The sequence below is a fragment of the Gymnoscopelus microlampas genome (assembly GCF_963454915.1).
Source record: "Gymnoscopelus microlampas genome assembly, chromosome: 13".
Classification (NCBI taxonomy): domain Eukaryota; kingdom Metazoa; phylum Chordata; class Actinopteri; order Myctophiformes; family Myctophidae; genus Gymnoscopelus; species Gymnoscopelus microlampas.
Genome location: NC_139950.1, coordinates 43,068,895 through 43,094,434, shown reverse-complemented (window position 1 = coordinate 43,094,434; position 25,540 = coordinate 43,068,895). Strand labels below are relative to the sequence as shown.

General features: G+C 40.6%; 2 protein-coding genes across 2 annotated transcripts in view; one reads left to right on the top strand and one right to left on the bottom strand.

Moving 5' to 3' along the window:
- Positions 1-284: 284 nt before the first annotated feature.
- Positions 285-1,763, top strand: LOC311058336 (E3 ubiquitin-protein ligase TRIM35-like; the record flags this gene model as incomplete). Its single annotated transcript, XM_084075742.1, has 1 exon — positions 285-1,763. The coding sequence occupies one exon, from the start codon at positions 285-287 to the stop codon at positions 1,710-1,712; it is 1,428 nt and encodes a 475-aa protein (XP_083931868.1). The 3' UTR covers positions 1,713-1,763.
- An 8,678-nt stretch (positions 1,764-10,441) lies between these two features.
- Positions 10,442-25,540, bottom strand: part of LOC311058672 (ubiquitin carboxyl-terminal hydrolase 2-like) — a gene marked incomplete at both ends in the record, with an annotated part of 51,497 nt that continues 36,398 nt past the window's right edge. The window contains 2 exons of the mRNA XM_084076135.1: positions 10,442-11,618; positions 12,099-12,205. Coding sequence (XP_083932261.1) covers positions 10,442-11,618; positions 12,099-12,205 — 1,284 coding nt within the window. The remainder of the gene's footprint in view (positions 11,619-12,098; positions 12,206-25,540) is intronic.

Genomic DNA, 25,540 nt, shown 5'->3' with positions numbered 1-25,540 from the left:
TTATGAAAATGTTCTAAAACTATTACTGTTACTGAATACTACTGTATAACCACCACTACTATGCTACTACTACTACTATAACAACTACTACTACTACTACTATAACAACTACTACTACTACTACTACTACTATAACAACAACTACTACTACTACTGCTACTACTAACTACTAATACTATTCATACTCATAATGTTATGGTGGTTGTTTTGTCTTCTAGTATTCCTCTGCATGGTGTAACAGCCTATGAGAACATTCCAGATCAGGTGTGTGACCGGCAGACAAAATGGCTTCCGGTTTGACCGTTCAGAAAGAGGAGCTGACCTGTCCCGTGTGTCATGACATCTTTAAACATCCCGTTGTGCTGTCCTGTGGCCACAGCTTCTGCAAAGATTGTCTGCAGGAATGGTGGAAGGATAAATCAACAAAAGAGTGTCCTGTTTGTCAGAGAAGATCCTCCAAGGACTATGCTATAAACTTTGCGCTGAAGAACCTGTGTGAGAATCTCTTGAAGGAGAAAGGCCGGAGCTCCTCGTCGGTGAGCTCTGTGGTCCTCTGCACCGCACACGGTGAGAAGTTCAAGCTCTTCTGTCTGGACGACCAACAGACGGTGTGTCTCGTGTGTCGAGATTCAGAGAGACACACCGGACACAAGTTCTTACCCGTGGACGAAGCGTCTGGACGTTTCAAACAGAAGGTCCAGGAATCACTGAAGCCTTTAAAGGAGAAACTGGAGGTCTTTGATAGAGTTAAAAAATATTACGACAAAACAGAAAATCACATCAAGGTTCAGGCCAGGAACACAGAGATGCAGATTAAGGAACAGTTTAAGAATATTCGTCGGTTCCTACAGGAGGAAGAGGAGGCCAGGATCGCCGCTCTGCAGGAGGAAGAGGCTCAGAAGAGTCAGGAGATGAAGGAGAGGATTGAGGGTCTGAGCAGAGAAATGGAAACCCTCTCCAATGCAATCCAAGCTGCTGAGGACCAGCTGAGAGCCGACGACCACGTCTCATTCCTGCAGAACTACAAGACCACGATGGAGGGAGTCCAGCTCACCCTGCAGGACCCACCGCCGGTCTCAGGAGCGCTGATAGACGAGGCCAAACACCTGAAGAACCTGACCTTCAGAGTCTGGGACAAGATGAAGGACATTGTCTCCTACACTCCTGTCATCCTGGACCCCAACACTGCTCATCCATGTTTCATACTGTCTGATGATCTGACCAGTATGAGATATGTAGAAGAGAAGCAGCTTCCTGACAACCCAGAGAGGCTTGACCGCTGGTGCCAAGTCCTGGGTTCTGAGGGCTTTAACTCAGGGTCTCACAGCTGGGATGTTGAGGTTGGAGACAATAAAAGATGGACAGTAGGTGTGTGTGTGGAGTCTATCCAGAGGAAGGGAGTCACAGGGAGTGGACACTGGTTTATAGCGTTCAATGAGGGTGAATACACAGCAATCTCCATATCAGGGCCTGATGAAGGTGAGTTTACTGATCTCTCAGTGAATCAGAAACTCCAGAGGATCAGAGTCCAGCTGGACTGGGACAGAGGACAGCTGTCCTTCTCTGATCCTGATTCTAACACACACCTACACACCTTCACACACACTTTCACTGAGAGACTGTTTCCATTCATTAATAATACTGATGTTGATGGTCCGTCTCTGAAGATGTTACCAGGGAAGATCTGTGTCACTATGTTAAACCACAGTTAGAACGTCTAGCGTCCAATAAAAAACAAAGTAATATAATGATCTGATATTGATTAGGAGTTACCTATGTCCATGATAATCAGAATGGATTGGTTTATGAGTGTAAAAATGGAACCAAATTAACCTTTACAGGTCTGTAACTCTGAGTGTACAAATCTGGAGGTCCTTGAAAATAAAACATTTGAAAACCACTACACTACGCTATGTGTTTCCCCACACAGTTTTTATGGGTCTCAGGTAAATATCCCATAAAAAGGTTAAAATAATGGTATTTTATGTGTGTGTGTGTGTGTGTGTGTGCGTGCGTGCGTGCGTTTTTAGAGGTAAGGTTAGAAATTGCCAATCGTTTATTTAATGGCATTCAATGAAATCACTGTCTGAACTGTTGAAATCCTCACAAGTGTAGTAATATAAATGTGGGGGGGGGGGGGGGGGGGGTCTACTAGTCTCATGGGTTCCTGCTGCCCCAGCTAAAAAGAATGTGGCGGAAGCTCTCGGGGAAGAGACATAGTGTCAGCTCACAGTGTACAAGGACAACTGGACCTCACAAACAGTGCAAAGGGACAGTGTGTGAGACACCAGCAGGCTATAAATAAATATCATACTTCAAAAGAATTAAACAAGAACTAACACCATGTCCCCAGTGTGGCACGTACGTGAACAACCTCCTCCAGCTGTTTTGCTCAGGCCGCTTAGTGTGAAATAATGTATGTATACTAGGCATATAATTTATCACAATACTATAGGTTCACGATACGATGTTTCACGATTTTTCAAACACAAAATTATTTTCCAGACAAATGACCGAAAAATCTTTTTTTGCATTATCTCTCTTACACAAATCCAGTATTTTCTTCTCTTTTATTTTTGTACAATACTGTCTTTTCTTATCCTCTTTTCAATACAGCAAATGTATAATGTATCAAAAAATGTGTAAAAAAAAGCTTGTAGATCTGATATTTTTGGAAAATGTTTGAAAATGTACGAACATTTTTCAACATGGAAACGATTCTGATGATTCTGCAAAACAAATCGTAATTATCTAAAATAATTGCGATTAAGCGATTATGTAATAATTGTGACAGGCCTAGCTGCGACCTGCCCAATCCGTCTTTTAAAAGCAAATTAAGAACACAGAAAAAAAGGCAACAGAAGGCATAATAACCAAAACCTTCCCTTTAAACATTGTGAAGCCATGAGATTACAGTGCACTGTTTGTTTGTTTGTTTGTTTTTGTTTTATATGTTTCTATAAAATTGGATAAAATAACATTTAATTCATTAAAATGAGATCCGGATTTCACCTTTAAAGCTTTAAAGGATTGATGTGATGTCCAGGTCACAAGTAATCAAAGCAGCCCACAGCTATCACTATAGTAGGCCTACCACCATGGATCATGTTGATGATGACTCACACATTAGTGCTAAATTGTTGTTTTAATACTGAAGATGGATTAACCTAGCAAATGATCACTGATGAACGATCCATCATCCACATAGGGTGCCTACAGTAGGAGGTCATGAATGCTAAATGTTGACTAGTGTTTGTCACAAACTGGTAACCCTGAAAAACGCAATAGTCGGTTCAGGAAGCCAGTGAGCGAACAGACACAACATCGATAACGACCCAAGATAAACAATAGAAAAGCAAGACCACGCCTAGGGCTGTCAAAATTACAAATGTAAGTGTTTTTGGGCATTGGAACATTAAAACTTAAATTTGTGTTTGTCTTTTATGCTTCGTAATGAAAAATTGCACAGGCCAGATAACCTAAATATAGTAAAGTAGCTATAAAGTAGCAGAAATAGCTGATCTACAAGCTTACAACGCGTCACAAAGTAAGCTTGTAGATCTGCTATTTCTGCTCTTTTTGATATTTGTAAATGTGTGAACATTTTCCAACATGGAAACGATTATGACGATTATGCAAAAATGATTGCGATTATCTCAAATAATTGCGATTAGACGATTATGTAATAATTGTGACAGGCCTAGACCCGCCATCTCCGTTTTACTTCCTTTATCTGTGTGACGTAGGTGGCCGCCTCTTTGGAGACCAGAAGTAGGTTGTTGTGAGTATTAATTCCAATGGTAGAAGTGAACGTAACAGCACAGCTTCTTCTGACCCATTTTTTTTTGCCCCATGGTCATTGAACTAAATATTGTACCCATTCTTCACAAGCCTCACATTTTCTGAACATTCTGAAAGTAAAATGGCATTTTTTCAAAGAGACAAATGAGAAGAAAATCAACTTTGAAACTTGTTCAGTCCCAGAAACGCAATCTCGCCAGATCTAGCATATCATGGGATGTTCGCGAGATCTGATGTCACACGGCGCCCACTTAAGAGACCATTTGTGTACCATTTTCGCACCTCGTGGCAAAGCATGGGAAGGCATACGTTCCTAAAATAATTGAGCATTTTTGTTAAAACCACCCCGATCAACAGATCTTCTGTTTCATATCTCATTTTAATGTGCTTACCAAGAGAGAGAGAGAGAGAAGAAAAACAGACTGCTACTTAAATGGCAGATATTAATCATCATTGTTTCTCCAGGAGAGACCAACTCTGCTCTTCTCTGTGGTTGTGAGGAGTTTCAAGACGCTTAGTTACAGACAACTTCAATCAAGACCTTTATACTAAAAATTAGATCACTGCCTTCCTTGGGTCAATTTAGGGCAATGGTTTCCAACACTTTTATTTCAGACTGTAACTGCTTTAATTCATTTTCTTATCTGTTTTAGTTCTGGAAAATATTTTGAGTATTCTTTGTCTTCTGTTATTTAATATATTTGATATGGAATTGTATTATTTGTATCTCTGTGGATAAAATTGTTGTATCTCGGCTACATTGAAAATGAGGGCCTGCCCCTCAACTGTATTCCGAGTTGAAATAAAGGTTATGATGATGATACATATCATAGCTGTCGGGCAGAAACCTTATATCTCCATATTACAACTGTTTATGTTTTTTTTCTCTCGAATGAATGTCCTACTTCGTCGTAAAAGAGTGACACACAAAAGTTGCAAAAATGGCTTAGTTACAAAGTTACAAGCTTTGCACCTGACAGCAACAACATGATTTTTATGATTTACAATTTACTGTAGGCATTTAGCAGATGCTCTTGCCTCTTATCCAGAGCGACTTACAAAGTGCAATATCAGAGTAGGCTAAATAGCCTGAGTGTTAGACAGCAAATGACAGGGTAAATGGTAAAGTAACTATAGGATACAACAGCAAAATTTGCATCAGTCTAAACATCATGCTATTTTATACAGCAGAGACCATGGATTTGTACTGTATGCTATCGAATAACTGTGCTTTGTACTGCAATATAGCTGTTGGTTGTCTGTAAATGAACTTGAGGTAATTTGTGGCGTTTTGAATCAATTTCATATTTGGGTGTTCAGTTTGACGAAGAAACAATGAGCCAGCGAGCATCTAGTCTGATCTATTCTATCTTTGACAGTAGTATGGATTACCTCACTGCATGAGTAATTTCTCTGTAGCCAATAATTGCACTTTATTGATGCGATGGGGGGGAGTGGGGGGGTGCTCATTTCATTTCTCAGAATTCCACAGTTAGCTGACAAAAATGTGACTTTCTGCTTCTATGTATAGTAAGCTATTCTATAGCCTGTGTTCTGTGTTGGAGTTGCTCAAGAGCGGTGGTGGACAGTAACTAAGTATATTTACTTGAGTACATTTTTTGAGTATTTGTTTTTCTTTTGCAAGCACATGTACTTTTGATTGCACTACATCCAAGCTTACAGAAATATATTATCAATTAACCACTGAAGCCCTATTTCAAATAGAATGAAGATAGCATATCTACAAGCTTGGTTGTTTGCAGCAGTTCAGTTCAAAATGATGAAAATGACCTGCAAATGTATTTTCTGTTTACTAAAGAGCTGGAGAGACAGGGAGACCTCTGTTACAGAACATACACTCCATTACAATGATTATTATCAGAATACAGTGCTATTTAACCCTCATTTTAACAAGAAAAGATATCAATTATCAATTTAATTCAAAGAGACTATTGAGGAATATAGACATGTTTACGTATGCTGAAACTTACAGCTACATTTTGTCTGCAGCATGAAACAGTGTTATTAAGCTACAGTATATATGTTTATGTGAAAACATAACATAAGCTGCATCAAAACACACAACTTATTTCCATCACACATCTCATTTGAATAATGACTGCTTTAACTCATATATAGTAGCAGCATCAGTAAAGCTGCATTTTTCTCCTGCTCTAACAATAGATGTTGCAAGTAATGAAACGTGATTCATATGGCAATTGATATTGCCTTTTGAATGTTATTGTAATTCTACAGAAACAAATCCCTGTCGGGCAGAAACCTCATATCTCAATTTCCTTTTTTTTTTCACAAATGAGTGCCCAACTTCGTTGTACAAGAGCTTAAGTAGTGAAAATAGCCAATCTACAAGCTCACAATGCGTCACAATTTGACACATTGTGAGCTTGTAGACCAACATTTTTTTTACCAACTATCCACTTGAAAAATAAATTGAAGTGGATAAGTATGTGTGTGGGTTTTTATAAATATTGAACCAATGAAGAGCTTGTGACTAAATAATATTGGATCCATTGGAATACATGGTGATTTTTTTTACCCATTTCCTGAAAAGTAACAGTTCTGGACATATGAGTTTTCCACCCGACAGTGGCGATGTGTAATGAGAAACATAAACCTGCATTCAGTTTGGATAACGTCAAAATAATTGTCATGGCTGATTGCGTTGTAAATGAGGCCGGCAGTGGCTACGGTTTCTCCGTAAAGTGATCGTGATGTTAATGGAATGTGTCTCCCTGTGTGACCCATGATGCCAGGGGTGATCAGGATTCAGGACAGAAACATGTTATTTTGTCCATTACACACACAGGGAAAATAAAGCGGTGCATTTCTTCCTCTTAATGAAAGTATATCTGTGTTTATATTTATGTTCATTGTTTGCACACACAATGAAATAGACGAAATAATTACAAACAGTATTTGAAATGTCGGGCTTATACGAAGACCTCTGCTAACAAAAGTGAAAATCTGTTTGTCCTGTGACAGTAAACAACAACAATAAAAAAATAAGGTTGAGACAAAAGACGACAATCTAATTATTGCGATTTCTTGATGAAATGCTTTTAAAAGCACTTTTTGCATACATTATTTCAGGTGTTCCATCAAGTTGTTCCAGAGACAGAGGATTCTACAGCAGAGAGGTGGTTAGGCTCTCCTACCCACCAAACACTTTGCTGCATAGCTACCAGAATGTGTTTACCGTAATTGTGAATGCCGTGAGCTATGAGTGCCACATACGATCTGCAGTGGAAGCTAACAGCTGCTCTGAGCCATATGGCCCTTTGAACGAACGGGTGAGGGAGGGTTATCCGAATCCTCATTAAACGGCTCATGGACCAGTGGCCCAAAAACTTACTTCTATAGCTTTCTGATGGCCTGTGTTATCCTGATACATATTCCCATAAAGCGTTTGTGTGTCCATGTTTTGGCCGCTACTTTGCATGTTTGTTTGCCTAAAGTAGCCTAAATCCTTCAGTTGTGCTGTGATCCCAAGGCTACAGCCAGCCAGCGAATGACCTAAATTACATATTCTACTAATATGGCCACAGCAGTCATTCTGTTTACAAATGCTTTGCATAATAATTTCCATAATCAATATAAAACCTAAAAATGTACTATTCTGTAATGTAAGGATAGCAATAAGAAACATGACGACATTAAACTGCAATTCTAATTAATCTAGGATGGATCACTGTCACTACGACGCACCTCCATCACATTCACCAGCCCGTGGATTTTTTTCTGATTCCTCCGTTCTGTTTCTTCTAATAGACCTCATTTATTCAGTTCTGCTTTCTCAGTTCTGTTGTGTTTGTTATTTAAATGTATTGCTAGTCTGCTATTCTTCCAATTTGGATTCAGGCGAGGAAACGTTCTTGCAACCCTGATTTTAGCTTAGAGTAGTTTTATAATAGCATCAAAAAACAAATATTAATGCTGCGTTGCAATGCAAATACTCAGTAAAGATACTCAAAAATGTATTTAAGTAATTGTACTTAATAATAACTGTCCACCACTGGTTATCACTGCTCTTGACTCCTACTGGTAAGGGCACCTGTTCGGTGGGGAGGGGAACTGGGAGAGACAGCATGAACCTCAGCTCGTGTTACACTCTCGCAGTGTAACTTCTCACTCTGTCAGGTGAAAAGAAGAGCACGCATGTGGTTGTTTACACACTTCCCAGACCAACAGCTGGCTTTGGCTGCAACAGGAACCATGGGGGAATTGGCAGTGATTGGGGGAAGCATATGAATTGTTTTTCAAAAATAACAACTCCAAGAGTGGGGGAGGATAGCAAACGCTGAAATGATACACTATACAAATAATGAACAGTCAATATGACTGTTATGACCGTTCATTGTAAATAATCAGAACTATGTGTTTTGTAATTGTAGTCGACTTAAAAAATAACGATATTAGAATAAAATGCACCCACAAAGCTTGACTTGGCCATTCTAATGTCAATACCATACAGATTATATTCTATACAACCAAAGTGAAGCTAGCTCTCTAATCAAGAAACAGACCTACAGTCATTTCTCTTTTGTTGGCTCCGACTAAGGATAAACAACTCCTTTCGGTTTGTTTACATCTAACAAATGTATAAGGCCACAGTTCTTCACAATGATGCAACTGTATGTGTGGGAGTCAGCTAGGTTAGTTAGAGGAAAACAAATGTTGTGGGCGGTGCTGGATTGATATCACATTAAGAACACACAGATAGAGGATGACAAGAGAATCTGTAGTGATGGAGGTCACAAAGGTCACAAGCTCAAATTGTTTTGATGAGGATGAGACATGAAGATAATGAATAATGAAGAAAATGCTATAAAGGCACGTTTCAGATCTTACTTGAGATGTTAAATGGGATCGAATTAAAAAATCACACCCAGTGTGAAGTGGGCGGTGTGTGGTCATCACAACATGACTCACTCAAAAAAAGGATAAATGACTTTTTTTTAAGTCCATACTGCTATTCAAAGGGCTTCACATGTGTCATGTGTTTCGCTAGCCAATCACAGTCCTGAATTTGCAAAGTCAGCCAATCACATTACAGATAGTGGTGATGACACTAGCTGTAATGTGATTGGCTGACTTTGCAAAAGTATAGATTTGCATTGACTGTGGAAGGGTTAGGGTTGTAGACTGCGTTGTAGACTATTGGCCAATCACGGTGCAGGATTGGTCAGTGTCCAAAACTCACTTATAGGGGGCGGTTACACCGCCCCAAAAAATAGGATAGAATGCGTTCTAGATTAATGGGCTGGCAGCAGTTACTTCAGAGTATTCGGTTAGAACAAAATATTTGATGTTCAGGTGAGGTTGGGAAGCAATGCAATGCAGTCGATAAATTCTATAGGTGATAGTCTTGGTTCTTGATGCAGCTTCTGATAATGAAATGGTTTAACAAAAAACGTCACTTTAGGCAGAGTCGGGTGAGACTACCTGGGATTACTAATTTGCAGTGGATTACTGCTGTTATTAATCTGATTCTTCTCCCCTTTTGTTCTCTTTCTCTTCTTTCTCATGTGTCCCGACTGTTGCCTAACCCACGATTGTTCTTATTCCATAGTCCAGTTGACGATTGACAAAGTACGGACTTCATAGACCCCTTAACAGACGACGTCACACTGATAAGAACCAGTATGCGTGCAAACAGTATGCGCGCAATGAAACCCATTCTATCAGGTCTCGCTAGGACACGCCTCACCAGCCAACACACAAGAGGGGGACAAGAGGGGGTTAGGGTGTGCGGAAACCAGCGCACCCCAAAACAACAGGTTGAGAATTGATTGTGTGAAACAATCACCTGTGCATCCAGTCTCAATGTTGGTAAACAAATAATTGGTCTATAGATGACATAAATAACAGGTACTGTCCACGAATGACAGCAGCCGCTCGCATATTGATTCAACAATTTATTTTCTCGGAAATACATTGAGGGCAGTACCCTCATTTTCAATGATGCCCAGATTGCAAAAGGCATAGCACAAAAGAGTCATAATATTGTAAACATGATAAAAACAAAGGACAGAGTATAAAACAAAAACAATAAGACACCTTAATCAAAACAAAAATGATTTCAATTAAAAACAACGAGATTAATAAGAACATTTCTAAATTTCTAAGTTGTGTTGTAACTCATTCCATGAATAGGGAGCGCTAAAACTGAAGGCTGTCTTACCTAATTCGGTGTTGACACTAGGGACAAAAAAGGAAATGTAATCATAGCGGGTTTGACATGCTGAAGTATTCCAAATTAAAAGTGATGAAATATAATGGTGATTTATTTAACAGTGCTTTATAATTTTAAATGACGGTTTCTGCAATAGTTTTGTGAATCTCTCGATACACCATTCCACCAGTCAGTCTTAACGCAAATCTTAAAGTCTAAGCTGTCCAGTCCAGTCAGGTCAGTCACCTTGGCATCTGGAACAGGTATGTAGGGGTAGGGTTAGCAGTAGTATTTATTTCCTCAGAATTTAGAGAGGCTTGAACACAGCCTGTGATAAGTATCTGTGATATACAAGTCCAAATGAGACCCCTCCTCCATCAACGCTCTAATTTACCTTAATTTTCCACCCATCAATCAATCCATACATCCATCCAGGGCTTCTCCATCCTAGGAGGACAACTCATAGAACAATATGTAGGCACTATCACTGCGCACTTTGCTGGAGCATATTGGTGTTACTCTGGAGTCATCGAAAGTGTACCATTCTCCTGAGACTGGGTTGCGACAGTAGGCTGTATAGTGGCCAGTTTTGGTACTGACGCCTGAGTGGTTGGACACTGCATACAGGTTGTACACAGCATTTACGTTGTTTTCAGAGGCAAACGGCTTCAGGTCGAGGTTTCTCGCAGGGAAGCTGACGTTAGTGAACAGTTTGGCTCTAGGGGCCTGAGAGAACCGTTTCAGATGAAGCACTAATATCTTGGGGAATTTCTGTATGGTGAACCTCTTTGTGCATAGTCTCTTGACTTTACACCTGCAACATGTCACCCTCTCACTCCCATCAAGGACGTCGTCTTTGGTGAAGAGCCGCATGCAGTCCGCCAGGCTGCTCACAGGGCCCTTGGCGATGGGTAGAGAGAGAGTCCAGAAGGGGTCAAAGACAGTGGAAACGAAGCCACAGTGGTGGCAGGTCAGAGAGCTCTTCAGTTGGCCCCCGAAAAGGTCAACAATCTTACTGTTCTCTCTCTCCAGGTATTGATTCCACATCTCCTTTCCTTTCTCCTCATCCGCCAGGTGGCTAAATGTCTCCACAGTGCCACTTGGCCCATCCGTGACCCTGACCTCTTTGTGCAGACCGTCCAGCAGGTAATGCAGCAGCTCATGTGCATCCTGTTGCTTGTATCCCACAAATATGGGGGCGGATCTGTCGATCTGAGTTTTGAACTTGAAGGCACTAACGGCCTCTCTGCCATATGACGACCACATGGACTGAATCAGCTTGGCAAATTCCTCCATGAGGGCTGCTTTGGTGCGACCGTTGATGTTAAGGTCTGTGCTGTACGAGTTGTCCATGCAGTAGTCTCGTAGGCTTTCTGTGTTGCTGAGACACTGCAGGATGCTGTTCATGAAACAAGTGTTTCCCAGGTTCCTTAACCCCACCAGTCCATGGGAACTCTTCAATGACTTGCGCTCCTCAGCATATCCGCTAGGGTAGCTGGTGGAAGAGTAGCGTGCGGAAGATGGGGTGACTTTCTGGGTCTGGGATAAGCGATAGTATTTATAATCACTTGAGTAGGTGGTGGTGTAGCAGTTCTGAGATGTGGTGGGGCGAGTAAACATAATGCTAGAGGATTGAGAGCCGACAGTGTTTGTAGGTAGGAGTGATCTTTACCTTATATATACGCTGACTGAGCTCTGGTCTGACGTTATACACAATCTGTTGCTTAACCACGGGGATTTGCGCAGGCATGTCCTGAATTTGGCATTGCATGCCAAAACAGTTCTAATGCTAACAGCAAGCTAATTAAAGCTCATTAAAAAAATGTACATAGTCCCGCTTTAATTCAACTTGGGATTCTAAGTTTAAAAAAAAGTAAAACGGGTCTTGGCTCATGAAAACACCAATTCTCAAAACTACCATTAATGTAATGTCTTGTTTTATAATGTAACTATATGACCCTATGGTACCATCTCACTATGTACAAACATCTATGTAAGTGTGTTGGGCCACCCTGAAAATAAAATGCATTTTATTTATTTTTTCAAAAATAGTGACAATGGCTTGCTTTGACTCTGGCACTGTCTGTTATTTTGAATTACTGACCTTTGCTTTAGCTCTGTCACCGTCTGTTCATTTGGATTACTGACTCTGGCTTTGACTCTAGTGCTCTTCACATGGACTAGTAGGATGTACAGAACCTTGACGGATGCCTGTTAAGGATAGCTGTAGAGATGCTTACTATATTCATTCATTATTCATTGTCGATAGACTATTGACAAACTGCACATGAATTCATCCAGATAGTCACTGTTGAAAGCCTAACACTGTACATAATACAGTATTATTCATTCTCATATTCACTGCTGTTTCATTCTCACGGCTGTTGCTGCTATAACACCTGAATGTCCCCCTGGGGATCTTATGCATTTGCAATGAAACTGAATGCATGCTGAAACAGCTGCATTTTCTCTTTAATACTAAAGACTGTTTACTGCAGTTTCACTGGAGCTAGTTTTTCTTTTGTACAAAAATGCTTCGCTTAAGGGAGAGGACCTGTGTCTACCTAAATGTGTATGAGATATGTGCTGTATATGGTTTTCCTGACAACGGGCAAAACATACATACTGTATGCCCATTTATATTTTAAGCAGGGACGTGCACAAATAGACTCTAGGTGGTGCTAGAGCACCTGCCCTTTGCCCTCTTGACCAGAAGTGCCCTTTTGAAAAAAATAGATTTTTTTTTCTTTTCTTCAGTTTACAGAAGGGGTCTTCAACAGGGGGTTTGGGACCCCTAGGGGGTCCTCAGAGTTACTACAGGGGGTCCGCCAAATCTTTATGTGATATGATTTTTCTTTTTTCCATAACCACTCGAAACCTAGCATCCCTTTTCTGAGGAGAACTTTAGCCAAAAATAGCAGATCTACAAGCTCACAACGCCTGCGAGGCGTTGTGGGCTTGTAGATCGGCTATTTTTGGCAAAGAGGTATAGGTGTAGAGGGAAAAAAGAGCAGACCAAGTAAACAAAAAAAAGTATAATGTACTTGAGCGCCTGCCCCTCAAAATGTCTGTGCACGCCACTGATTTTAAGGACAACAGGCCATAACTGCATGTGGTTTGACTCATAGAAAATTTCAAATGCCTATTGAGGATGCTCATTGAACCACATCAATATAAAATTATAGTAAATGTGAACTATCAATGATCATTATTAGTGTGGTTGCCCAACAGGGCAACCAGACTATAGTACTCTATACACTTTATTTCTTTATTTCTTTATTTATAGATAAACAATACTTTAGAGCGCATCTCCTCCCACAGTTTTTATCCCCCAATGTCGTGCCACATATCAAAATGACCGTCTAAATCGGGAATCGTGCGCGTGTATAGGGCTAAGAGATTGGTTGAATAGTTTAATTGATATTAATTTATTAGTGCATTAAATGTCCCCATCCACTTTAATGTAAAAGTGAAAAAACTCAAATTCAAGTATTTTTTTCTCAGAAACCTTAAGAGCTAGAGTTATCAGATTTGGAGGGAAAATTCATAATTAAGTCCCAAATTATTTAAAAAAATATCACACCATTCGGCCTCATGGTGGCGCTATAACAGCCCCCTTTACGTTTTGGCCCGTAACTCTTGAACCGTAGGTCCTAAAATCAAAATTTCTTTTCACCTGGATTCCTTGGGTCACGACGCATCTCCCCATATAGGCCACGCCCATTTGCGTCAGGATAGATTTTTTGATATTGATTTATTAGTGCATTAAATTTCCCCATCCACTTTAATGGGAATTGCAAAAACTCCCATTCAAGTATTTTTTTCTCGGAAACCGTAAGGGCTACAGTTACAAAACTTGGAGGGGAGGTTAATAGTTTTTTGAAAAATTATTAAGAAAATAATCACACCAGTCGGCCACATGGTGGCGCTATAACAGCCCCCTTTACCTTTTGGCCTATAACTCTTGAACCGTAGGTCGTAAAATCAAAATTTCTTTTTCCCTGGATTCCTTGGGTCACGACGCATCTTCCCATATAGGCCACGCCCATTTGCGTCAGGATAGATTTTCCGCCATTTTGAATTTTCTTCAAAACACACTTTTTGCTCCTTTTCCTTCAATTTTTTTCCAAATCTCACACAAATCGGTACACGTGATCTATGGACCCATGCGATAAACCTATCCAAGCGGAATTTTGATAGTCCGTACCGTCCGTCCGTAAATGGCTTCCAAAGTTAGCGGGAGGGGCCCGTTTGACCAAAAATGCCATAAATCACGAACAAAACGTCCGGTCAATCCCAAATTTGAATCACATGTCGAGGGTGGTATACTAAACCAATCCCCAAAAGCATTTCTACTTTGATCCATATGGGGCGCCACGAATGCTCGAAATGTAACCGTTTGATGCAAAAACATGATTTTTGGGGGATCAATCCTCTCAAAATGAAACGCAGGCGATCTCAGGAGTGACGTGACGATGTAATCGGCGCAGTCTCCGACGGTATTCCTCCCGGCGTATTACTGGAGTCCCGACCGCGTCGGCGCAACCACACTCTGCAATTTCCCCGGAATTGCGACGCGTCTAGTTGATATTGATTTGGCATTATTCATAGTTGTGGCATGCAAGTCTTGGTAAATTGGATGAATTATGAAGAGGCCACAAAGGGTAAACGTATGCTATACAAGCATCCATGATGAAAAACTATTGGAGTTATCTGCATAGAGATAGATATTAAGTAGCACAATTTAAGAATCTAATTAAATCCATTACTTTATTAAAATAACTAATCATTATTTGACATTTGTAACTGATCAGACTTCATGTTTAATGGTTCGAAGAGTCTAAAAGTCCCACTAGCAACACATGCTGTGTGCACCTTAAACCCAACCGTACCTAAAGTGGTTTGAATTAACATCCTTGGAGACGGCACTAATGGGCAAAAGAAACTAATGGTTAAAATTGTATATTCACTGGATTGAGATATTGTGAACATTACGACAGCAAAAGCTTTAAGTAGAATAAAGTACAATATAAAAACTAAAGCTTTTAAACAAGTGGAAGGTTTGGCCTAAGGGTGGCGCTAGACGAAAGGTAATGGGATACCAAAATTAGTAGAGATTGATCCCTCAATCAGCATATTAGATCATTAGGTATGTTGTGTGTAAAGTTTATATTTTGGCCTGAAGGTCACGTTAACGGAAAATAATAATAATAATAATGTCACTCAAATGTTTAGGTATGTTTGTGACCTGGTCAATCAGAACATCCTTCAATTTGTTCTTGTATAAGTTAAGTGAAGAAAGTTGTATACCACAATACCAGTAGAGAACTTGTCCCAAAGTGGAATGCCTCTGTATTTAAGGGAACATTTACCATAACTAGTGCTTAGTGGAAGTAATTACTAAAAGGTTTGGGAATGGAGTTGGGGGTATGTTTAAACTTATAAATAAAAATGAACTTATAAAATTGATCTGGAAGACTATAGGTCTTAACTTTTTGGAGTGGAGTAGAGTGGTCAAGTCGTTTTGAAAAAGTAACAGTTCTGACAAATCTTTTCTTAAGTAGAAAAATACTGTGGAGGTAGGAATCATATGTATTGGCCCAGACAATATTGCAGTATGTTAAGTGTGGATAAATCAAGCTATAATATTATGTAAGCAGACAGTTCTGATTGACCAGGCCACACATTTTCCTGATGGCACAAGGTGGACACTCTAAACACTGAGCTGACAAACCAAGCAGTAGCGCATCTACTGTAGGCAGTAAGGCTCAGGCCTTACCTGAGATAAAAGCTATCCTCGACTCAAGGCCGACAGACAGCCTCTGAAAGCTGTCTGGTGGATGTCTTGAGTCTTTTGTGCGTCTGTGTGTAATTCTAAGCTTCTTTTGTCATTAGGTGTGAAGGTGTCTGGCCCTCTCCCCATTCACAAACTAGCTTATGACAGCGTCAGCCTTTTTCCTACCTGGATCTGACACTTTTGGCATGAAATAACTTTTAAAGGGTCCATCCATGTGATTTGTATGGGATTGTAATCGCTGAAATTTAACAACACGCTTGGTTCATCGATAACATCAAACAGAGAATAGCCTAGATCAGGAATAAACTATCCACAATAATCGAGTAGCCTACTGGACTGAACAGCTGTCCTGCGAACACTAACCATCCTCTAAAATTCTGCTGTGTGGAGGGCCCTCCTCCGCAACAAATAGAATACAGAAAGCGCCTGATAGTGAGATCACCTTGACTGTCGCTTGAACTTGATACTTTTCTCATTTGAAAAAGAACTAGACACTATTTGGCATTATCAGGGGCTAAAACCTTTTGTATAAGCTATTGTTATTGTTTTATTTTTTTTATTGTTTTGTCTTAAGTTGCCCTGTTATGTTGATTGTAGTCATATGTATCAAAGTAGGGTGACCAATGACCATATATTCATCACAAAGCCTATTGTAATATCTAAGCTAAACGGTGTACAGTAAAAACATAATTAATGTAGACCGCCTATTATTATTTCAGGTTATTTCAAGAGGTTATTCAACTCTCTCCAACTGTCGGCCAGGACGGTTGGCGTAACTGTCTGGGCACCTAGGCTGCAGTGATGGGTCGTTCATGATCGATTCGTTCATAAGAACTAGTTAATTGCCACGAATGTGAACAAGCTCGTTCAGTTCCTGAAACTGTTACGTTCACGCTATCATTCATGCCCCCATCGCCTCCCCCCGTACACAGGACGGGTGGGCGGGCTGTACGTGCAACGTAAATAATAACGCTCCCGCGATGGTGTTTTTCAATAGAAAATAGCGCGAGAACGTGAACAAATCATTTGAACGAATCATTGCCGTGAACGTGAACGAAATCGTTCGTTCACTGAAATGAACGTTTTTTCCCACCACTACTAGGCTGGCAATCCAGCCTGACAGCGTGTCGCGGGTTCGACTCCCGATCGCGACGACCTTTGTTGCGTGTCACCCCCCCCCATCTCTCTCCCCATTTCCTGTCAGCCTACTGTCCTGTCAAATAAAGGCAGAAAAAGCCCCAAAAAAATCTCCAACTGTCTTTCAACCGCACATCATTTGCAGCATGCGCGACTGACAGCTGAGCTTGCACTACCTGACCCCCCCACCCCCCTTGGGGAGCCTACCCATGACGTTTCGTTTCCAGGCCTTCCCCACAAAGACATTCTGCGTCCGCCATTGAAACCAAGAAAGGTCTTGTAAACGAGTGTGAACCAGTGAATAATTCAAAGTATCTTGGCCTCTAGGTATACGTAGTTGTAGCATACAAATATCCAGCAGCTAAACTCTTATTCACAAATCCTCAAGACTGCAGGTTCAGGGATAATCTTCCAGGTTTTAATGAATAATGGAGTGAATAGAGTGTCATGTCTACAATACACAATATGTCCATTTACCGTATTACTCAAAGATATGATCTCTGTTGGCTCAAAAGTAAAATTTGAAGTTATCTAGCCTCGTAACGACCCCCTCCCCCCCTCCCCGGAAATCACATGCATTTGCATTTGATTTACAAGGGGGGGGGGGGTATGATCTCAAGCCTTGTCTGGGCGTTCCGCAGTCTCCAAAACGTTGCAGAGCTTATCAGAGTCCCCGCTCAGGGCTCTGTGATTGACAGCGCATGTTGGCCAATCAGGGTCCGACTGGTGTAGTTGATGACTACTGGGTGACCCTTTACCATAACAAACATGGCGGAGCTAACTAACTAGCGGAAACATTAACGTTAGTATAAAAACAGCCATAAGTGAAGTTATGCAGAAATGGACTCAGTAACAGCAATTAAACAATTCAAATTCAGTTTGTTAGTTTGTTTTCAGTTGCTAATGTTGCTACTCGTGGCTGGAAACAGAACAGCGCGTTGAGATGACGTCACTTGTTTTGTTACGCTGATTGGCTGAAGGGGTTGTCTGTCACCGCTACTACTCCCGCCCAGCTCCCGCCCACGGCGAAACGAGTAGGGGCCAGACTCCCTCGTGAAATCAAATTGCAATGCAATTTTCTTTTGAGGGGGGGGGGTGGTTTACGTGTCTAGGAAGTAGCTGGATCTGGTTACAAATGTGCTTCAAACTAAACTGACTGCATTGACAAGGCGTGGGTATTTATACAAACTCAATTAGAATACAGTGTCACAGTGTCACAAATTATCATACCAATTAGCAAATGCTCTGTCTGACAGATGCCAGTGAGCCAACATGCACAATATCACCACCGAGTGGTAGGTGGAAGTGTTAAAGTTACAGCATATTACGTGCATGAATACACATTTAACTAAATAAAGGATTGATTCATGACAGATGAATAAAGATGGCCAGTCTATAGAGGAATAATAGAGTGCAGTGGTGAGTTCTAAAGTAGTACATAAAAGGGAGATTTCTAAAGGGAGCATTTGTAGCAAACTAGATGGCAGAGAGATAAAGAACAACAAAGCATCTGCAGTGAGCCCTTGCATGCCGATCTTTAACCCATTAAGACCGGGAACGCATCTGTGTGTCATTTTTAGATATCTTTGGCTATTAAAAAATAGCAGATCTACAAACTCATAGCGCGGCACCGAGTGCCGCGCTACAAGCTTGTAGATCTGCTATTTTTGGAAAATAATCGTGAAAATGTGTGCAAATCTTGAGATGGGGGTCCGCAGCCAAAGACATGGCATTTTGGGGTTCCTTGACATGAAAAAAGTTTGAGAACCACTGATATTATAGCAACATGGGTTTTTTTTTTTTTTAAATGTTAGACATTTGTAGAATCCCCAGAAGCAAAGATTTGAGTTAAAAATGTTCACTTTAAAAATATATATATATTCAAAAGATTTGCAAAACTTTTCACGACTTTGAGCTTGTAGATCTGCTATTTTTGAATAGCCCAAAGAAATCAAAAAATGACACACAGTATGCGTTTCCCGGTCTTAAAGGGTTAAATGACGTCCCTGTAATCGACCATGGTATAAGGATGGCCATTTGTACGAGAGTTATTTTAGCAGAGGAAGTGAAAGTGGAGCACATTCTGTAAAGGAAACAAAATTGTTGCTGTAACCTGTCAATATGGTGTGAGAAGGACAGAGTGCTGTCTAGCCAGATATACCCAAATACTTATGTTCAGTAATCTGATTCTAGACCTGTCAAGGGTGGAAATACCTGGGGCTTTAGAGGGCACAGAGCTCATATCACATGACTTTGGTCTTGGCGGTACCGGTGTTCAGCCGAAGTTGTAAGCTGGAGAAGGCTTTATGGACGCTTACAATTATCATTAAGTATATGACGGATGGAGGTAAACGGCAAGCGACTAGAGGTGGCATACAACCACGACGTGGTATTTCTAGTTATAGTATGGCATTTGTGAGCATTGCATGGGTCTATTAAAGAAAGGAAATGAATGTCCGAGGACAAGATTTACTCACAAAATATTGGGGGACAGAAACAATTTCCATACAAACATTTGTGAATGACCAAGAATGTTACATAATCCTTGATGTCAGACATATTAAAGTATACCCCCGCACATACTACATGTAGCAATGTAAGCCCTGTCCTTAACAGCATGCTGTCTATGGAAATATTTTCTGCAAAGGTCAATGGGAAAATGGGCATGAAACAGCAGGAGCCGGGTGAATTACTGACTGAGCTGTTGCCCTTTCAAACAGTGTTTCCCAAACGTAGGTTTGTGACCCATTTTTGGGTTATGGATCTTTTTTTATGTTTATCCCTCTCTTTTCCAATTGTTTTCAAAAGATCTCCATAAATATAATTAAAAAAACGTAATAAAAAAAAATCAGAAATGTAAGTAAAAACTTTAGTACGGTAAGTAAAGTAAGTAAGTAAAAAAATACTTTCATTATAAAAAAAGAAATTAAAACATTTTCCAGAATAAAACATATAATCAAAAAGCTAACAAGTTACATCGCAACGCGTTGTTAGCTTGCAGCTATTTTTCACTATTTTTGAAATAGGGTTTAAGTGGTTAATTCCTAATGTATTTATCTTTTGGGTCTCAAGCTAAAACGTTTAGGAACCCCTGATTTAAAAGCCAGCAAGCTTAGTTCATTCCTGTGGAAGCACTGAGTCTTTGGGTTTCAGACGATCAGTTCTAGTTCTATTGTTCTTTGATTTCATTCCCAATTGTTTAACAAGCACATGATGGATTAGTGACCTTCAGCTGACAAACTGCCCTCCTCTGGCAGGTTGTCTCCCTTGTTCTAATGTTTGGTATTTCATGACTGTGTGCTGCCCCTCTTTAAATCAATAAACATATAGACCTGTCTCATCATTACCCATGTTTTGCAGAAACTGCTGTCAAAAGAGATTATTATGTACTACCTCTTCCGTGGAGTGTAGCCTATACGAGACACCTTGAGAGATTCTCCTTGCGGCTGCAAGTGCTTAGGTCAAAATACCCCCCAAAAATATGCTTGGTAATATTATACTACCTGCGTATCACCTAAAAACAGACCAAGGAGCCAAATACATGAAGACGGTTGTGAAGGTAAAATAAAGGCATTTACCCTTAATTTCGCACACCGAAACTAGTCGATATACAACCGCACAACCCGTCGCAGCACGACGTCACGGCTGTGAGCTTGCACATCGGCAATTCTCAGTGCACAACACGCTGTGAACCTTATGTAGATGACCCTTTTAGAGATATCTATTTATCAGTGGGCCCAGGGATTCAGGTGTAATTCACTGGATTGTAAGGTGTTTTTATGATGGAAAAGATTTGAGAGACAATGGGTGCATCTTTCCATTGTCTTCCCCATATTTGATATTCCTGATTTGTTTTTCTTGAAACTGCTTGTCGTGTGAGCAGCCTTGACTTCTAATTTAACCACTTAAACCCAATACTTAGTTGACGAGTGCCCCTAGGACTCGCATTGTGCTGTGTTGTGAGCTTGTAGATCGGCTATTTTCGCGGAATGTTCGCCCCCAGAATGGGGACACTACAATTCAAGTGGTAAAAAAAGGAAAACGATGATGATGTCGGTTTGAAATCATGGAAACAACATGAAGGCGTGGACCTAACTCACTAAACAAACATCTATAACACCAACCACTGGGTTAATATTTAGTATTAGTACTGTCCAAAAATGACTGACTGTCCACCTGTCCTGATTTGGATGCCATCAAAAGTGACTGACGGTTGACAGCAAGTAGTTGGGAATCATCTGTTGGATTCTGCTACATGTTCATCCTATGAGGTTCATTGTGTCTCCAACAAAATAAATATATCATATTTCAATCAAAATACAAATGGAAGATGGTCTATTTTATTAGGACAGTAGAACTTGCATATCGTGCCAGCACTACATACTGCCAGGACTCTGCAGGCGTCACCTGACACTGAACTGAGCACGGCCAGTCATCGCCTATCAATTAAATTCACAGCACTCTTTCAGTGCAGAGCATATTGACATTATTCATATTCATATGCATGTCATGGTTGTATAGGAATCGAATAGAATTACAGCTAATGTCCTTCTCTTGAAAACATCCTTCAAAATACCTGAATGCAAGCTCCTTGATATTCAGTCAACCTTTATTGAAGTCTCAGAGCACATGAATTCAATGAACGCTCAAAAATATGTTGCATAACTAATATACACAACAAAACACTTAATCAGAGTCATAAAGGGACACAGTTAAAAGAATGAAAGGAAATGAAATAAAATGACATTTATGTTAGATTATCAATCAGTGTCATAAAAAAGACCACGACCCCTGGGTCATGGAAGTGTTTATCCCATTCAAAATCCCAGACCTTTTCTTTTAAACACGTAATATAAGTACCAAAGATTTAATATATAAGATAAGAAAGTATATAAGAAAACTATATAATACAAAATAAAATATATAGGCCTAAGAAAGAAATATTAACTAAAAGTCTGGCAATTTAACTCATATGGTTTTTAAATCATCAACTGATGGTGAACTGAAAAGTTACAAATGTATCCGAAGAGTATGAAAATAAATGCCAGCCTACAAATTGAATATACGATTATCAGGCTTAGAAATGACCCAACGACTACATCTCATTGTAGCACTAAAGGAACCGTTACATTTCCTTTTTTTCTCTGCATGGTTCTGCAGGAGTCTAGCAGTCTATATCAGGGGTCTTCAAAGTTTTCAGGCCAAGGACCCCCTAGCTGAGAGAGAGACGAAGCAGGGACCCCCTACTCTATATTGTATAAAATTGTGTTTCAGATTAAAGCTTTTTCTTTACTTAGTCTGCTATTTTTTCCCTCTACACCTATAGCCTCTTTGCCAAAAATAGCCGATCTACAAGCTCTCAACGCCTCGCAGCGCGAGGCGTTGAGAGCTTGTAGATCTGCTATTTTCCGCTAATGTTCCCCTCAGAAAAGGAATTTTAGGGTTCAAGTGGTTAATGTCAAATAACTAAATCCTATTACACAAAGATTTGGCGGACCCCCTATAGTAGCTCTGAGGACCCCCTAGGGGTCCCGGACCCCCTGTTGAAGACCCCTGGTCTATATGATGTGTGTATATATGTGCGTATATATGTCTGTCTGTCTGTCTGTCTGTCTGTCTGTCGGTCTGTCGGTCGGTCTGTCGGTCTGTCGGTCTGTCAGTCTGTAGCTAATCTCGCAAACCAATCAGGGGTCTTCAAAGTTTTCAGGCCAAGGACCCCCTAGCTGAGAGAGAGACGAAGCAGGGACCCCCTACTCTATATTGTATAAAATTGTGTTTCAGATTAAAGCTTTTTCTTTACTTAGTCTGCTATTTTTTCCCTCTACACCTATAGCCTCTTTGCCAAAAATAGCCGATCTACAAGCTCTCAACGCCTCGCAGCGCGAGGCGTTGAGAGCTTGTAGATCTGCTATTTTCCGCTAATGTTCCCCTCAGAAAAGGAATTTTAGGGTTCAAGTGGTTAATGTCAAATAACTAAATCCTATTACACAAAGATTTGGCGGACCCCCTATAGTAGCTCTGAGGAGCCCCTAGGGGTCCCGGACCCCCTGTTGAAGACCCCTGGTCTATATGATGTGTGTATATATGTGCGTATATATGTCTGTCTGTCTGTCTGTCTGTCTGTCTGTCGGTCTGTCGGTCGGTCTGTCGGTCTGTCAGTCTGTAGCTAATCTCGCAAACCAATCAGGGGTCTTCAAAGTTTTCAGGCCAAGGACCCCCTAGCTGAGAGAGAGACGAAGCAGGGACCCCCTACTCTATATTGTATAAAATTGTGTTTCAGATTAAAGCTTTTTCTTTACTTAGTCTGCTATTTTTTCCCTCTACACCTATAGCCTCTTTGCCAAAAATAGCCGATCTACAAGCTCTCAACGCCTCGCAGCGCGAGGCGTTGAGAGCTTGTAGATCTGCTATTTTCCGCTAATGTTCCCCTCAGAAAAGGAATTTTAGGGTTCAAGTGGTTAATGTCAAATAACTAAATCCTATTACACAAAGATTTGGCGGACCCCCTATAGTAGCTCTGAGGACCCCCTAGGGGTCCCGGACCCCCTGTTGAAGACCCCTGGTCTATATGATGTGTGTATATATGTGCGTATATATGTCTGTCTGTCTGTCTGTCTGTCTGTCGGTCTGTCGGTCGGTCTGTCGGTCTGTCAGTCTGTAGCTAATCTCGCAAACCACTGGACAGATCAGTGTCAAATTTCTTGTATATATTGTAAATATTTTGCATGAAACCTTGCCCAAATGTGGCATCATACTGTACGTCATAGATGACTGGTGTCCGGCCAGATCTCCATGTGGATCCTGAGAGGAACATGATTCAATTCTTCCCCAAACTGCCAAAAACAAACTACATCTTCATACCCCTGTGTCTCTCTTTGAGAGAGCAGCAGTCTCATTCTCTGTCACATTTAATTATGGTCTTGAAGGGAGAGAGCAACAACATAATAACCTTATCAGTAACAGATGATGGAGATCTTCAAAGGGCTGCTCTGCCTCAGTGCCCACTCGTATGACTTGTCAGGGACGCCGTGGGCTGATCAAAGGTGTCCACAACATGGCGGTTCAGCATATCAGGTCTCACCAGTTCACGGGTTATGACGCAACTTCAAGTTCAAGTTTGCTACTGATGTTTGTCAAGCTCTGTCAATGACGGGTATGACTTCTAAGCTTCTTCGATGGTACGTTACGCCTTATCCTATACTGATCAGGAGGAGACATTGTTATTAAATCAAAACTGATCTTAGTGTCATGGAGAAAAGTCCAATAGGTGAAGTTAACTCAGTGGGGCGAACATTAGGCACTAGAACCATTCATTCACGTTGAAGAAGGCTTGACGCCGAAACCTCGTCCGTGTTTGCGCGTGCCTTGTCATGAATTAAAAAGCACCAGAAGGACGTTGGAGTGCTGGCAATTCTTGTTGAGCCGTGCACCCAGTAAACTATATTGTTTTAAAGTACTGAGTTGTGCTCATTTTGCTTCTACTTTGACAACCATTCAGGAAAACAAAGTATTTCCCAGAGTGGTCAAATGCCTGAGAAGTTGATGCTAGGTTAATGCCTGATAACACTAGAATAATGTAACTGAATGCAACAAAAAAAAATGAAATGAGTAAAATTGCAAACTAGTCTTTGTAGAGAGTGGACCTATGACTATAGCTATGACCATGAAATAAACTACCAATTACAACATAATTGCTATTAATTCATAATTTAATTACTAAGCATTCATGTAACCAAAGAAGGTCCCAAAAGGTAAAAAAAAGGGCATTCATGCACTCATTTTACTCCCTGGAGAATGAACCCTACTGATTTGTGTGGCCCAATTGCCAGCATTTCCACTTTCATAAGATACCTTAAAATCTAATGTGCAGAATGCCATGAAACTTGCCAAGCACATTCATGCTCCTTTGGAGATTAACCTAAACCTTAATGTTTCAGACGAGATATCTTAAAATCTAGGATGAACCCTGCTTAATTTGGTGACCAGTCTGACCACATAACCTTTCCTCTATAGCGCCACACTATGGCCAATTTACAGTTGGGTGTAGGAGAAGCACAGACTCTAGTCTAGGGGCTGCTAGCTGTACTTCTTGTTTATGTAATTTATAGAACAGCGTCAGTGTGAGAATTTGGTGAGAACACGTAATGTTTAGTTCTCCTGGCATGTCTTTATTCCACATGGTTGCACATGTAGCGTAGCCTTAGTGTTTGCACTTTGCACACTCCAGTAACTCTCACTTTGCAAAAGCTGCTCTTTGCCATTAGCTCCATTGCTCTGTGTCACCAACTTTAAAGACTCAAAAAAGGTCACCAGTTTGCATCCAAAAAAAGACAGTGTCACAAAGCGCATATCGATGTAATGTATTAGTAATAAAGGTACAACGTGAACAAATAAAACTGAAATTATGAATTACATGATGATGTCATAAGGAATTCTAATTCAGTGGCAAAAAAATGTTGTTGTAAACCTGCCTAACTATCTTAACCCATGGATCCTAACCCAGACCTGGAACGTATCTGTGTCACTTTAGATTTCTTTGGCTATTCAAAAATAGCAGATCTACAAGCTCATAGCGCGGCACCGAGTGCCGCGCTACGAGCTTGTAGATCTGC